The following is a 15,704-nucleotide window of genomic DNA, read 5'->3' as shown; positions in this document are numbered from 1 at the left end:
CCGGCCCCAATTCCCACCGAAGACTTGGCTGCCCATTTTTTGATCTGAGTTGAGGGTAATTTATTTGTCAAAATTACTTTAACAGGTTTAAAACTTTGGAGATCAAGTGAAGAGGGCAACAAGCCCGAGGGCCACGTTCTTCCCACCCTGAGTTATGGTTCCTATGGAAGAAGCCACATGGGACCTCACTACGGTGTCTCTCTTCAACCTCATGCACTTTAACTAGCTTGTTATTTCATCCCTAAGGGGAAAGCAGCCGCCCCCTTTGGGGGAATACAAAAATAACAATCATATAGTTACTTGATATTGTTTCCAGGCACTAAAGCTTTAACATTTAATCCATTTCTATTCTTTTTGGAGATGGAGTTTCGCTCTTGTTGCCCAGGCTCGAGTGCAATGGCACCGTCTTGGCTCACTGCAACTTCCACCTCCCAAGTTCAAGTGATTCTCCTGCCTCAGCCTCCCAAGTAGCTGGGATTACAGGCATGCGTCAGCACGCCCGGCTAATTTTTGTATTTTTAGTAGAGACTTTTACCATGTTGGTCAGGCTGGTCTCGAACTCCTGACCTCAGGTGATCCACCTGTCTCAGCCTCCCAAAGTGCTAGGATTAGAGGCATGAACCACCACACCCGGCCTACCCAGTCATATTCTTTAGGTTCATATAACATTATGACTAGGGAAAACTGAGCACAAGTGACTCATCCGAAGTCACCCAGCGGCAAAGCAGGAAGATCCAGGTTTCTTTGAACAACGTAATTTCCGGGTCCCTTGGATGGTATTGCTGGAAGATGGTGGAGTCAATGGATGTGGCCGAGTCAAGTGATTCTGGTGGGATGGGTGGGTTTGGGGAGGGGACTCGCCCAATCCATTAGATGGGTTCAAGTCATACGAGGGCTCTGCTCACTGGTCTCAGAATCTAAATGCATCAGATTCTGGGACTGCCCCTTTCATTGGGAGATAGCCCCCTTAATCAATTTCCTACTCCTCCCTCCATGCCCTGAACCCTTTCTAACCAGAACAATTACAGGGCTTCCACATGTTTCAGGTACATGGGCGTGGACCCTTAATTATGGACACTTGAGGGATTAATATGGGCCAGGGACACGTTTCTTGGCATCGAGGGTCTTCAGTGGAAGAGGTGGAGATCTAAGGTTGACATACTCGCGCAGGGAAGAGAACAGACAGACCTGGCCCATCACACACACGCATACACACACACAACCAAAAACGTCATCATAAAAAAGGAGAAGGGGGGAGTTTTGCGGCTGAGGGACTCAGAGAGCTTGTGCCTAGTTCCTGCAGCCTTTCCGGGGGAACCCCAGAGAAAAAAACCTCCGCAGCGGCGGCCATGTTCCAGTGGTTTCATGCACCCATTAGTTGCCCTTGTCAACAAGAGAGGGGGCTGGAATAGAGTTTTGTAAGAGCCACTGCAGGTTAGAAAAGCATTGCATCGCAGCAGGAAAACTCAAGAAGTCAACCCGGGAGGGCCGAGGAAACCACGGAGGGGCGAGAACCCCGACGAAGGAAACCAGGGCACAGCGACAAGGACGGGAGGCAGAGCGAGGGCCACGCGGGGTCCCAGAGGAAAGGTTCAGCAGTGGCAGTCTGCGCTTACAAAACCTGCGGCCAGCTGGGCAAGAGGGTCCAGTTAGGAGCTGAAAACCCTGTGGGAGGAGAGGTTGGAGGGGCGTTAGTGCCGCAGGGGCGAGTCTGCTGTGTTTCCTCTGAGTGCCCCAGGGAAAACCACCCATGCTCTGGGCTCAGGGGCTTCGTCGTCTTTCTCTCTCTCTCTCTCTCTCTCTCTCTCTCTCTCTCTCTCTCTCTCTGTCTCTCTTTTTTGAGATGGAGTTTTGCTCTGTCGCCTAGGTCGGTGTGCAGTAGCGCCATCCTGGTTCATTGCAACCTCCACCTCTCACGGAACCTCAGCAGGGTTGAAGCGATTCTCCTGCCTTAGTCTCCCAAGTAGCTGGGATTACAGGTGTCCACCACCATGCTCGGCTACTTTTTGTATTTTTAATAGAGACGGGGGTTTCACCATGTTGGCCAGGCTGGCCTCCAACTCCTGACCTCAGGTGATCTGTTTGCCTCAGCCTCTCAAAGGGCTGGGATTACAGGCTTGAGCCGCTGCGCCCAGCCTATCTCTTTCATTTATTCTGTAGCCCTAGTGTCTTGGACAGGACCTGGCACCTAGCAGGGTCTTGTTTTGAAAGAAAGAATGAATGAATGAATGAATGCTCACAAAGACAACTGGCCAGGAAAAGAAACATTTAAAAGAGTTTTTTCTTTCTTTTTTTGAGACTGAGTCTCACTCTGTCGCCCAGGTTGAAGTGCAGTGGTGTGATCAAGTGATTCTTGTGCCTCAGCCTCCTGAGGAGCTGGGATTACAGGCACATGCTACCATGCCTGGTTAATTTTTGTGTTTTTAGTAGAGACAGGGTTTTGCCATGTTGCCTAGGCTGGTCTTGAACTCCTAGGCCAAGTGATCCACCCACCTTGGCCTCCCAAAGTGCTGATTACAGGTGTGAGTCACTGTACCTGGCCAAAAAGGTTTTTTTTTTTTTTTTTTTTTTTTTTTTTTTTTTTTTTTTTTTTTTAGACAGGGTCTTGCTCTGTTGCCTAGGCTGGGGTGCAGTGGTGCAATCATGGCTTATGTAGCCTTGACCTCCCTGGGCTGAGGCCATCCTCCTGCTTCAGCCTCCCAAGTAGTGGGGACCACGGGCACATGCCACCATGCCCTGCCAATGTTTAAATTATTTGTAGAGACAGGGTCTCCCTATGTTGCCCAGGCTGATCTTGAACTCCTGGGCTCAAGCGATTCACCCACTTCAGCTTCCCAAAGTGCTGGGTTTATAGGCATGAGCCGCCACATCTGGCCTTAAAGGCTTTTGACAACTCAGGGAGTTGTGACCTTAAAGGCAATGATGTGAGTCTTCTGGCCACAACAGTATGTTTTTGAGACTGCTGTGTCATTGTAAGGAGAAAACAAACACGATGACAAATTTAAGAAATGAGTGTATGCCTTGTGCTACTGAATAAAGAGACAGCTGAATCTCCACCTAATTTAAAGTAAAGGGCACACAGGGGTCGTTTCCAGGTGACCTGTGGCAGGAACTGGGGCAGGGAGCATTGGGAAGTGAGATTACAATCAAGGTTGCTGTGCCTTGGAATTCAAGTTCGTGAGATGCACTCCCAATCTCCTGGTGCCTCAGCCTGTTTTCAGGAATTTCTAGAGGTTCAGTGAAATTGTCAAAATCATATGAATTGTAATTTGCATTGACGAGAAAGCCCCAGCCATTTAGCGGGTGAGGAAGCCAGTGGAAAGGACACAAAAACTGAGTGCCAGACCTCCGTACGGCTCCAGGGGGAGCCTGTTCTTCTCCCACTTTCCTAAATGAGTAGCGTTCAAACACTTTTGTAGAAGAAACCCTGGCCCTAAATCTGATGCTAAACCCCAATAGGTAAAAAACAAACAAGAAAGATTTTTCTGATAGAAATGTCACAGATTCGGCTGGGCATGGTGCCTCACATCTATAATTCCAGCACTTTGGGAGCCCGAGGCAAGCAGATCACTTGAGGTCAGGAGTTCGAGACCAGCCTGGCCAACATGGTGAAACCCCATCTTTACTAAAAATACAAAAATTGGCCAAGTGTGGTGGTGCCTGTAGTCCCAGCTACTCAGGAGGCTGGGGCATGAGAATCGTTTGAGTCCGGGAGGGGGAGGATGCAGTGAGCTGAGACTGTGTTACTGCACTCCAGCCTGGGTGACAGAGCAAGACAATGTCTAAAAAAAAAAAAAAAAAAAAAAAAAAAGATGCAACTTCCCAGATGCAAGAGCCGTCATTCCGCTAGGGGGTGCCCCAGACAGAAGGTGGCACCCAAAGCCGGGGTTCCCTCCCACACTGGATGGGGTCTCAGGATTCCCCTGGAGAATTCGTTGAAATGCAAGCTACTGGCTGTGCATGGTGGTTCACGCCTGTAATCCCAGTACTTTGGGAGGCCAAGGTGGGCCGATCATGAGGTCAGGAGATGGAGACTATCCTGGTTAACACAGTGAAACCCTGTCTCTACTAAAAATATAAAAAACTGGCCAGGCGTGGTGGCTTGCACCTGCAGCTCCAGCTACTCATAAGGCTGAGGCAGGAGAATCGCTTGAACCCGGGAGGCGGAGGTTGCAGTGAGCCGAGATCACGCCACTGCACTCTAGCTTGGGTGACAGAGCAAGACTCCTTCTCAAAAATAAAAGAAAAAAAAAAAAGAAAAGAAAGAAAAATGTAAACTGCTTCATCCTAACTCCTGAGTTTCAGAACCAGCAGGTCTGGGGCGGCCTGGTAATTTGCGTTTTGAACACATCCTCAGATGGTGCTGATGCCGCTGTTCTGAGGACCCCATCATGGGAAAGCCAGACATCCCTGCCCGTTAGGACCTAGAAGAGAGGGCTCTTCCCGCCCCTTGCCCAGGGATGAAGCCAGCTTACTCGTCGGTATCTTTTTTGCTCTCTTCAATGAAGGCAATGGACTCAGATCTAAGGCGGTTGGTCACTTCGTATGTGCGCAGGGTGACTCCGAAAATATCCTCATGGTACCGGTTGTCATCCTGGAAGACGGAAACATCCAGAAAACAGCTCTCAAATGGCAGACAAGGGCTTGGAGAGGGGGCAGACTCGCCTGACGCCTGGAATGGAAGATACCTAAGGAAGATGATTCCTAGAGAGATGAGGCTGAAGCCAGTGTCCCCAAGCTACCTTTGATCTCTAAGACTCTGCTCAGCAAAACTGTCCTCTGGGACATGGGGCAACTGTTCTCTGGGAAGTAGCCCCGTTGGCAAAGAGCATTAGGTTGCCATCTGGAAACACCGCTGCTACTCGCTGGATTCTCAGGTGAAAAGGAGTGACGAGGTCAAATGGAAACCTCACCATTTCCCACTTTCCTCCCTCCAACCTGCTTCTGCAGGTTTAGGTCTGGGCAAGGCTGGGTTTAGTACAAAATGCCACAGCCTAGGAGACCGGAAGAAAGGGGAGGAAAGGACCAGTGGCCACTTAGCACTCAGGGCACCCCCACAGCTGCCCACCGTGGAGACACCTGGGACATGTATGAGTTTCTCTGGAGATGAGCATCTCGGCTCAACGTTGCCCAGAAAAAAACTCAGAAACAGAATAACCTCCCCTGGAGCCTCCAGAAACGACCCAAGGGCTGACTGACTTGTGACATCTGAGAATTTACCAAGCTATGGGAGCTCCTTTGGCGGGCAGTCAATATTCTCAAAGGCCAGTGTCTTTGAGGATCAAACAAGGGGAAAATGCGTCTCGATGCTGAGGATGGACAGTGGTTGGGAGCGTGTGTCCGGCAAGCCAGGCACAATCATGCACTAGGTTCCAGCTTCCCTTAGTCCAGAAGATTTTGAAGAAAGTCACTCATCTGTAGAGTGGGTTCATTTTCAGTTGGGGTACGTTTTTTTTTTTTTTTTTTTTCCGAGATGGAGTTTCAGTCTCGTCACCCAGGCTGGAGGGCAATGGCGCCATCTTGGCTCACTGCAACCTCTGCCTCCCGGGTTCAAGTGATTCTCCTGCCTGAGCCTCCCAAGTAGCTGGGACTACAGGTGCCTGCCACCACGTTCGGCTAATTTTTGCATTTTTAGAAGAGATGGGGTTTCACCATGTTAGTCAGGCTGGTCTTGAACTCCTGACCTCAGGTGATCTGCCTGCCTTGGCTTCCCACAGTGCTGGGATTACAGGCATGAGCCACCGCACCCGGCTGGGGTGAGTTTTTAACTCCTCTGCAAAATCCGGGGGAATCTATAAAAGTGTCTCTTGAGGGTCACACTAAAGAGACTGAGTAGATAGAGGGCTCCACAGTTCTCCTCGAATCTCTTTGTGCAGTGCTCAACCCGCACAACTGCACAGGGCAGAGCTGCAGCTGCGGAGGCAAGAGAAGTTGGGTTAGAATGGTTTCTGGGTAGCTACCCAGAGGTCCACTCACTCGTTATTTTCACGTACCACAGCCTCCAATCATACATGCCCAGCCATCCTTCTACTTCCCCTGTCATTGTTTGGGACCACCTATATCCTCTACCCTCAGCAGCAAGACAGGAGAGTGGATTTGGGCAAAGGAACCTGGGACACCAGCCTGTCACGCACCCTCATCCGGCTGATGAACACGCCGGCATCCTCCGCCGAGAGCTTCCCCTGCTGGGTCATGATGCGCTGGATGGCTTTGAGGACATCAGCGGCCATGGTGACGTCCCCACAGACGTAAATGTGGCCCCCTTGCTCCTTCAGGGCTCGGTACACCGACTCTGCCAGCTGCTCTTGCAGGATGTCCTGCACGTACTTCTGCAGGGAGCAGAGGGCAGTGAGAAGGGGCTGGGCTGTGCAATGTGCCCACCATCGCCCACGTCCCCCTGGGAAGCAGAGTCTTTTTCAGGGGCTTGTGGGCAGGTGGGGTCTTTTGTGAGCTGATCCCAGGGAACAAGAATGAGGGACTGGGAAGAGTGAGATAGGGAAGGCGGGAAAGCCAGTTGGAGGGTGCAGGAATGCATTGCTCCACTCTTTGGACAACTGCAGCTCCGCTCTGCCCAGGATCCTCCAGGGAGCCATATAGACTGCTTCCCAGAGTCATCCCCTGCAGAGGGGCAAGGCAGGGAGCACCCACTACCCACTCCTCTCTCCTGGTGGCCAGGGGTCAACAGGTGTTAACACCTGCACGCTTCCGGGTGTGCGGCTGGTTACTGCAGGCCTCCTATGCTAGGGTGCTGGGGAAGCCCTGGGCGGATAGCAAAGATACAGGTGAGGGGAGAAGCCACCAGCTTCCACTTCTGCAGAGCCGGCTGCTGTAACAGCAGCAAGAAGAAAAGGCGGGTAAGAGGGTGTGAGGTGGGCACAGAGGGTGTCTAGTGCAGCTCTAGGGAACTGGTTTGCTCAGGACGTCTTTAACTTCTCCAGGAAACTTCCCCTATGAAGCTGATACTCAGCTGGAACATGCTGGCGTGGCTGTAGTGACTCTTAAGACTGATGTACTCCCACCCCAGCTATCAAACAGACACTGCCTGGACTCTCTGAGTGCCCCCCTCCACCTCAGATGTCCTGACTCCTTCCCTGGGACCCCCAGAGCTCCCCAAGAGCCAATGGGAGCTTTAGTCCTGTGGCCCATGCCCATTCTGATTGGTATTGCCTCTTATGGGCTATGATGTTTATTTGTTTATCTTTATTATTTTATTTTATTTTTGAGACAGAGCCTTGCTTGTGGCCCAGCTGGAGTGCAGTAGCATGATCTTAGCTCACTGCAACCTCTGCCACCCTGGTTCAACCCATCCTCCTGTCTCAGCCTCCTGAGTAGCTGGGACTACAGGCATGCACCACCATACCTGGCTAATTTTTTTGTATTTTTAGTAGAGATGGGATTTCACATGTTGGCCAGGTTGGTCTCAAACCCCTGGCCTCAATTGATCCACCCACGTCGGCTTCCCAAAGTGCTGGGACTACAAGCGTGAGCCACCGTGCCCAGCTACTTTTTATATTTTTATTAGAGATGGTGTTTCACCATGTTGGGCAGGCTGGTCTCGAACTCCTGACCTCAAGTGATCCACCCACCTTGGCCTCCCAAAGTGTTGGGATTACAGGCGTAAGCCTGTTAAATTTTTTTTTTTTTTTGAGAAGGAGTTTCGCTACCCAGGCTGGAGTGCAATGGCGCGATCTCGGCTCACCGCAACCTCCGCCTCCTGGGTTCAGGCAATTCTCCTGCCTCAGCCTCCTGAGTAGCTGGGATTATAGGCACACACCACCATGCCCAGCTAATTTTTTGTATTTTTAGTAGAGACGGGGTTTCACCACGTTGACCAGGTTGGTCTCGATCTCTCGACCTCGTGATCCACCCGCCTCGGCCTCCCAAAGTGCTGGGATTACAGGCTTAAGCCACCGTGCCCGGCCTGTTAAATATTTTATATAGATATTTTCCCTACTCATGCTTTCTGAAGCACAGAGCAATTCATGGAGGGGAGATCAGGAAGCTTGAGAGTGAGGGTGAGGGGTTTCTGAGTGGGATGTGGAAGTGTGTACACACATGCGTGTGTACCAGTGTGCTGCGTGTTGGGCTGGGTGGGGGGCTGTGGACGGGCTGGGGGTTACCTTTGGTTTGTCTGGCTCCCTGGAGTAGGCGGTGTACAGCTCTCTGAAGACTCCCTTGTTCTTGGCCTGCAGGGTCTCTTCCTTGTAGATATGATCTATCTTGGATTGCCGGCACCCGAAGACCAGGACCATGGGGCAGGGGTTCATTCCTGAGGACCAGGAAGACCTCATGTCACTGGTGGCTCTCTGCCTGAAGTATGGGGTGGCTGAGGTGCCAGGGATGGAGTGCTGGGAACTTAGTGTGCGCCATGCAGACAGAGGCTCATGAACACTGGGGCAGGCAGATGTATGGTGCACACACATGTAACGTACACAGCTGCTCACATGCACGCACATGCACACACTGAGGAAGGAGGTGAAGTGTGTTCAGACTTTGGTGGACCTTCCTCCCAGCTCTCAATCTTTCCTTCTGCTCTTTGACTACTTAGGAGCCTCCTCCATCAGGTAGTAGAGCCCAGACTCTGGAGCTAGACAGCCTGGGTTGAAATCTCAGCTCTGTGATGAACAACTTACTCAACTTTCTTTTTCTTTTTTTTTCTCTTCCTTTCTTTTTTAAGACAGAGTCTCACTCTGTTGCCCAGGCTGGAGTTCAGTGGTGTGATTTTGGCTCACTACAACCTCCATCTCCAGGGTTCAAGTGATTCTTCTGCCTCAGCCTCCCAAGTAACTGGGATTATAGATGTGCGCCACCATGTCTGGCTAATTTTGTATTTTTAGTAGAGACAGGGTTTCACCATATTGGCCAGGCTGGTCTCGAACTCCTGACCTCAACGAATCCACCTGCCTCAGCCTCCCAAATAGCTGGGGTTACAGGCATCTGCCACTATGCCTGGCTAAGTTTTTGTATTTTTGGTAGAGACAGGGTTTCACCATGTTGGTGAGGCTGGTCTGAAACTCCTGACCTCATGATCTGCCCGCCTCGGCCTCCCAAAGTGCTAGGATTACAGGTGTGAGCCATCAACGTACTCAACTTTCTAAGCCTCTGCTTCCCTATTTGCAAAATGGAAATAACAGGGCTGTTGGGAGAAATGAATGTGAAACATTAAAACCCTGCTTGGTACCTGGCAAGTACTTTATAAATGTTAGCTATTCCACTGGAATGACGGTTCCATGGGGCAAGTTTTTACTGAGTGATTGATATTTCGTATTATTCCTTAAATCAATGTCAAGGTTTTCCTTTCTATTTTAGTTATTTTTCTGTCTTATTCATTGCTATGCCCCCAGGGCCTCTTATAGTGTTTGGCACTTATTAGATGCTCAATAAATCCTTGTTTAATGCATGCCACAATCTGGGTTTCTTTCCCTCTCTCTTCTCCCAAAGCTATTTTGCTATGTCTTTCACATAGCACTCGCTCTTGAATAACAGTCTTTGCAATAGTTACATAAGCATAGCCATTTGATAAGGACTAATGACTATGTTTTCCAGGATACTGAATTTTTTTTGAAGGGATCACATCTTAACAATCAAAGAAATGTCCTCTGGGGATGGAATTTCAGGCCCTGGGACAGGCTGTTTGGATGACACCATGAACTTCACCCGTGGGTCAGGTTGATGCTACATGCCCGCCTTTTCTGAGGCAGTGAGGCCAAGGAGAGACACCTTCACTGTTCTCCAGGGCTGCTGAGACACAGCTGGGCCTCCCCAGGTCTGGGGGTGGGAACTCAGTGGCTGCCGGACTGTAACCCACCTTTATGTTGGATATCGAATTGCCGCTGTTGCCAGAAGCTTCGGAAAGGGGCAATGCCAGTGCCCGGTCCAACAAGGATGCAGGGGACTTGGGGATTCCGGGGCAGGTGGAAGCTGGGTGCTCTGGGCAAGGAAGAGGGGGTCAGAAGTCTTGCAGGGCTCACATCCGATCAAGAACAATTGAATCTTAGGTAGACCAGGTGGCCATCTTCGGCAGACATACAATGAGACTTACAGCTCTTCAGCCGGGGCCAGGTACCCCTTTGCAGGGTGGGAGTCTCACCGATTAGGGGAATTCCAAAAATGGGGATCCCTAGGGTCTGGCTATTCCTCCACGCCCCAAGTCGTCTCACTGCTGAGCTCAGCAAATTCAACCCAGAGTTTATCTATATTAGTGCTATTGTCACTTGGGGGGGACACTCCTTTGTCATAGCACTGTCCTTGCATTGTAGGGTACTGAGCAACATCCCCAGCTTCCACCCACTAGATGCCAGGAGCACACATGAGTTGTGACACCCAAAATGTCTTCATACATTGTCAAATGTCCCTGGGTGGCAGGTGCGGGGTGGTGCAAAAATCACTCTCCTTCCCTCCTCTTCCCTCCCCTCCCCTCCCCTTCTCTCCTGTTTTTCTTTTGCCGTCCCTTCCCCCTCTCCCCCTCTTTTTTTTGACGGCTGCTTGCTCTCCCATCCAGGCTACAGTGCAGTGGTGTGATCTTGGCTCAGCGCAACCTCTGCCTCTCAGGTTCAAGTGATTCTCCTGCCTCAGCCTCCCAAGTAGCTGGAATTACAGGTCCATGCCACCACAACCCAGCTACTTTTTTTGTATTTTAGTAGAGATGGAGTTTCGTCATGTTGGCCAGGCTGGTCTTGAACTCTTGACCTCAACTGATTTGCCTGCCTTGGCCTCCAAAAGTGCTGGGATTACAGGCCTGAGCCACTGCGCCCAGCCCAGAGCCACTGATTTAATCAACCATGAGATATTTAAATCAAGCAGTCACAGACTTCAGGGCATGAAAGAATCACCTGGAGATGTTCGAGGTGCAGATTCCTGGACCATGCAGTACATCTGCGCTCAGGACTCTATGCTTGAAACACCCCAGAGGACTCTGAGGCCAATGGTATTTAGATCATTATCAATGGTATTGTGAACATTCTAACCTCAACGGTTGAGAAAAATTGGCCAAAGCCATTCTTCAGGTAGAGAAGTTAATGATCAATAAAACAGGTTAAGTATAACAGGTCTAGGCTCAGCTATAGCCTTTAAAACTGAGTTTTGGGGGAAAATCTCCAATTAATGGGAGTGATTAGATTTTTCCCGTCTCTAGGAAACTGGGATGAATTGGGACTGACCAGTAGAATTTGGCTAGACTTTCCACTAGCCCATAAAGTCCATGATGGTGGAGACTGTATTTGCTGGATTTTCCACGATAGCTCCAGCATCTGGCCCAGTACACGCCCAAGATAAATGCGTGTTGCATTGACCTGACATTGACCAGAGGACTTGCCTAGCTCACTGTGCTAGTCTCATGCCATTTCCGTAACAACTAAGAGAGACGCGGGACGTTGGTCTTCCTCCTGTCTCACCCAGCCATCTCTCCAGAACCCTTCAGACTGGCCCACCTACCCCAACTTGCAACATCAGTGTGCAGATTTGAGATGATCGCTCATTTTTCTCCACTTCTTACTCACCCCCTCACGAAACAGGGGACCACTTCGTCAGCCTGTATCCGGTTGAGCCAGGAGGAGCACACGCCGTGGTGAATCGGTCCTTCTCCATCTAGCAGAATAACCAGGGCAGTCAGGGTCACCCACTGCTCCCAAGCACAGCCTCCCCTCTCCCTCCCTCCAATGCAGAATGCTCCCAGGCCCAGTGCCAAGTGGATCCTTCGGAATTCCTCTCTAGGATCCCTCCTTCTGAAGGGGAAGAGGAAATGGCATAGCTGGGGTGACTTCAAGCCTGTGCAACGGGCCGGGGTTCTTTTGGGTAGGGGTGGGTCGGATTCACATCTTTCCCTATTGAAGGGTGCTTTTGGCGGCTTGCTGGCATCCTGGACTCAGAGCTGTTTTGGGCACTGTGCATTTTAATCGCTTTATCTCGGAGGAAAAATACAGGGCCGAGCTTGGGTTATCTCACTTACAACCAGCAGGGCATGATACAGCAGAGCGCGCTCCCAGGGAATGAGCAATGGCGGCTTGTTCTAGTGGCTGCTCTGGGGATACGAGGGGGCGCCATTGCAAATGCCCATCTTGCCTCTTTCCTAATTCTGCTCAGGCTTGGCTCTACCCCAGGGGACAGTTCACCTGCTGTTTCTTCCCCCATTTTTCTGGTCTTGTGGGTGAGTCTCTGCCCAGGGATTTGGGATTTAGCCTGCAGGCAGTGGTTTGGGGAGCCCTCCAGAGGCCACTGGGGGGAAAATGCAGAGGCGGCGGCTCTCCCAGCAACTCTGCCCACCTCGGGTGCGGTAGGAAACGATGGCCACAGTGAGGTGCACTTCGTCCGGGTACATGTCTGGGGAGGAGCTGATGGAATAGTAGCGGGGCTGCAGCAGGGACAGCTGGGTCAGGAGCAGGGTGGCCGGCATCTGGATGGACGGGAACTCCTCCAGCACCTCCACGATGGTGGGGTTCTTGCCCCACTTCCATTCCTCGTACTCCTGCAAACCCTGTGCCAAGATGAGGGACAGACAAGCTTGAACCCGGCTGCTATATATTTCCCATGAGGACCTCAGGGGATCCAGGAAGAAGGCAAAATAAAAGATGTCAGGTGCGGTGGCTCATGCTTGTAATCCCAGTGCTTTGGGAGGCCGAGGAGAGAGGATCACTTGAAGCTAGGAGTTCAAGGCCAGCCTGGGAAACATAGTAAGACCCTGTCTCTACAAAAAGTTAAGAAAAAGTAGTTGGATGTGGTGGTGGATGTCTGCAGTGCCCCAGTTACTTGGGAGGCTGAGGTGGGAGGGCTGCTTGAGTTCAGGTGCTGGAGGCTGCAGTGAGCTGTGATTGTGCCAGGGCACTCCAGCCTGGGTGACAGAGTGAGACCCTGTCAGAAGAAAGAAACAAGAAAGAAAGAGAGAGAGAGAGAGGGAGGGAAGAAAGTGAAAGAGAAAGAGGAAGGAAGGAAGAAGGGAAAGAGAAAGAAAGAAAAAGAAAGACAAGAAAAGCAAGCAGGCAATAATAGTTAACACTTGAACAGAAATTATTCTATGCCACATTTTAATTCTCAGGAGGACCTTATGAAATAGGTATTACTATTCTCCAGTTTTATAGATGAGTCCCAAACTAGGTGGTGAAACTGACCATCGCTCTAGACAGCGTGTCCTCAGAATCTGTGTTCCGAGACACTACACACTCCTGAAGTCAGGAGAGACGCACTATAGAAGGGAGTCATGACTCACGCGGGGAGTGGCAGGCACCCAGTGCAGACCTGTGATTTGCTAGTTGCAGAGTCTAGAGATGCGTCTTTGGAGAGCTTGGGTCATGTTCATGACGGTGAGCAGCAACCCCAGAAAATCATGTTGGGGTGTGTAGAGGACAGCGTTTGGGGACATGTTAACGGCAAAGCCCAGCTGTAACCAGGCAACAGAGGAACACTCTGGAGCTCTGGAGTTATTTTTCCTTAATCTCAGAAGATGCCCTAGGCAGTCTCTGATTGCTGGCACAGAAGGCTCAGTTTCTGAGACCAGGGTGGGAGTACATGGTATAACAAAGCTTTTCCCCACGTTCCTAAAGACTGTCCTGGCCGTATTAATAGGCAATGGCATCCTTGACATTGTGCCTGCAGCTGCAGGAGCAAAATGGACCAAGAGCCCTGGCCTCGCGCAACTCTGAAACTGACATCACCTGAAACTGACATCCGTCACCCTGTTGGTGCCACGCTGGCTTCCCACAGGCTGCTTCCCGCCAATGACCAAGCACGAGAGGCCCCAGGACTCCTCCAGGACCTTGCTGGGCCTTCCTTAAGCTGCACTGCAGTCTAGAACATTCCTGTCCAACCTTTCTTCCTTTTTCTTTGTGTGGGGTTAGATTTGTTTTGAGGTCTGAAGGTTCTTCCAGCCTTATCTGATCCCGTTTTCATTTTCTGTCACACAGGCATTTCCCCCAATAAAAGTCCTTGCTCATTTAATCCTATTTTGAAGTCTGTATTTTTTGGAAGAAATGAACTAATACATATGGGTTATATCAAATTCTACTATTGATTGATTGACTGAAATGGGGTCTTGCTCTTTCACTTAGGCTGCGGTATAGTTGCAAGCTCATGATTTATTGCAGCCTTGAACTCCTGGGTTCAAGTGATCCTCCCACTTCAGCCTCCCGAGTAGGTGGGACTACAGGCATGTGCCATGACACCCAGCTAATTTAATTTTTTTTTTTTTTTTAGAGATGGGGTCTCTCTATATTGCCCAGGTTGGTTCCAAACTCCTGGTCTCCAGCAATCTTTCCATCTCTGCCTCCCAGAGTGCTGGGATTACAGGCACGAGCCACTGTGCACAAAATCTACTTTAAATAAGGTAAAAATGGTGCAGTCTAATAAGGTCAGTGCGATCCATGGTCTTTCTTCCTATTAGCCACCCTCCTCCATTAATTAAAAGTTGTAAGTCAAAATTATACTTGCAGATAGTCTAAAAAGTTCAATAATTTTGCAAAGCTTATGATTAAAAATAATGGTCTCCTGTTCTACCTCTGCCATCTGCTTCCAGCTCCCCAGAGGTAACTACTTACAGCTCTTTAAGTGTTCCTTCTGGTATTTATTTTCATATTTCTAAATATTATGCAGTCACTAATGAGCCTCTTCCTTGCTGCACACCATTCAATCCCCTCTCCTGGACGGCAGAAGAAAGCTAAGTCATCCTGTGTTGGGGGCTTGCTTATTGGGAAGGACCCTCCGCACTGGGAGGAGTATAGTTGGCTCTCCTGGGTAGAATTCTTACTGAGCAAGGCTTTACAGTGGGCTGGGGCAGGTGAGCCCAGGGCTTCTTTCTTTTTTTCTTTTTTCCCGAGACAGAGTTTTGCTCTTGTTGCCCAGGCTGGAGTGCAATGGCATGATCTCGGCTCACTGCAACCTCTGCCTCCTGGATTCAAGTGATTCTCCTGCCTCAGCCTCCCAAGTAGCTGGGATTACAGGCATGCTCCATCATTCCCTGGCTAAAATGTATTTTTAGTAGAGATGGGGTTTCATCATGTTGGCCAGGCTGGTCTCCAACTCCTGACCGCAGGTGATCCACCTGCCTTGGTCTCCCAAAGTGCTGAGATTACAGGCATGAGCCATTGCGCCTGGTCTTGAGCCCAGGGTTTCTAAGCAAGGAAGGTAGAGGTTACATTTGGTTCATTTTACAATCAGAGACCTCTGATCTGTAGTAGTCCCACCTGCAGCTCCTCTGAATCGGCAAAAGCTTATCATTTGCAGCCACAGGGATGGAACCGGAGGACATCGTGTTAAGTGAAAGAAGCAAGGCACAATATGACAACTTTTGCTTGTTCTCATTCATTTGTGGGAGCTAAAAACTAAAAGCAAATGAAGTTATGGAGATGGAGAGTAGAAGGAGGGCTACCAGATGCAGGGAAGGGTAGTGGGTGGGGTGGGGAAGTGGAGATGGTTCATGGGTACAGGAATAGAAGGAATCGAATCTAGGCTGTGTGCGGTGGCTTACGCCTGTAATTCCAGGACTTTGGGAGTCCACAGCGGGTGGATCACCTGAGGTCAGGGGTTTGACAGTGAAACTCCATCTCTACTGAGAAAAAAAGCTACAAAAGTTAGCTGGGCATGGTGGCAGGCATCTGTAATTCCAGCTACTCAGAGGGCTGAGGCACAAGAATCCATCCTTTGAGCCTGGGAAATGGAGGTTGCAGTGAACTGAGATCACGTCACTGCACTCTAGCCTGGGCTAGAGAGTGACACTC

General features: G+C 50.3%; 1 protein-coding gene across 3 annotated transcripts in view; it reads right to left on the bottom strand.

The window, feature by feature from the left end:
• Window positions 1–1,556: 1,556 nt before the first annotated feature.
• The window catches only part of NOS1 (nitric oxide synthase 1), a 224,970-nt gene continuing 210,822 nt past the window's right edge, over window positions 1,557–15,704 (bottom strand). For all 3 annotated transcript variants that reach the window (XM_074402183.1, XM_074402185.1, XM_074402184.1), the window contains 7 exons: window positions 12,262–12,472; window positions 11,499–11,586; window positions 9,809–9,930; window positions 8,121–8,269; window positions 6,135–6,329; window positions 4,476–4,594; window positions 1,557–1,665 (listed from right to left, as the gene is read on the bottom strand). In XM_074402183.1, coding sequence (XP_074258284.1) covers window positions 1,650–1,665; window positions 4,476–4,594; window positions 6,135–6,329; window positions 8,121–8,269; window positions 9,809–9,930; window positions 11,499–11,586; window positions 12,262–12,472 — 900 coding nt within the window. In that variant the 3' untranslated portion in view covers window positions 1,557–1,649. The remainder of the gene's footprint in view (window positions 1,666–4,475; window positions 4,595–6,134; window positions 6,330–8,120; window positions 8,270–9,808; window positions 9,931–11,498; window positions 11,587–12,261; window positions 12,473–15,704) is intronic.

This window comes from Saimiri boliviensis, chromosome 7, assembly GCF_048565385.1.
Source record: "Saimiri boliviensis isolate mSaiBol1 chromosome 7, mSaiBol1.pri, whole genome shotgun sequence".
In the NCBI taxonomy this organism is placed as follows: Eukaryota; Metazoa; Chordata; class Mammalia; order Primates; family Cebidae; genus Saimiri; species Saimiri boliviensis.
The sequence above is the reverse complement of the archived record's forward strand: the minus strand, read 5'-3'. Positions and strand labels throughout refer to the sequence as shown.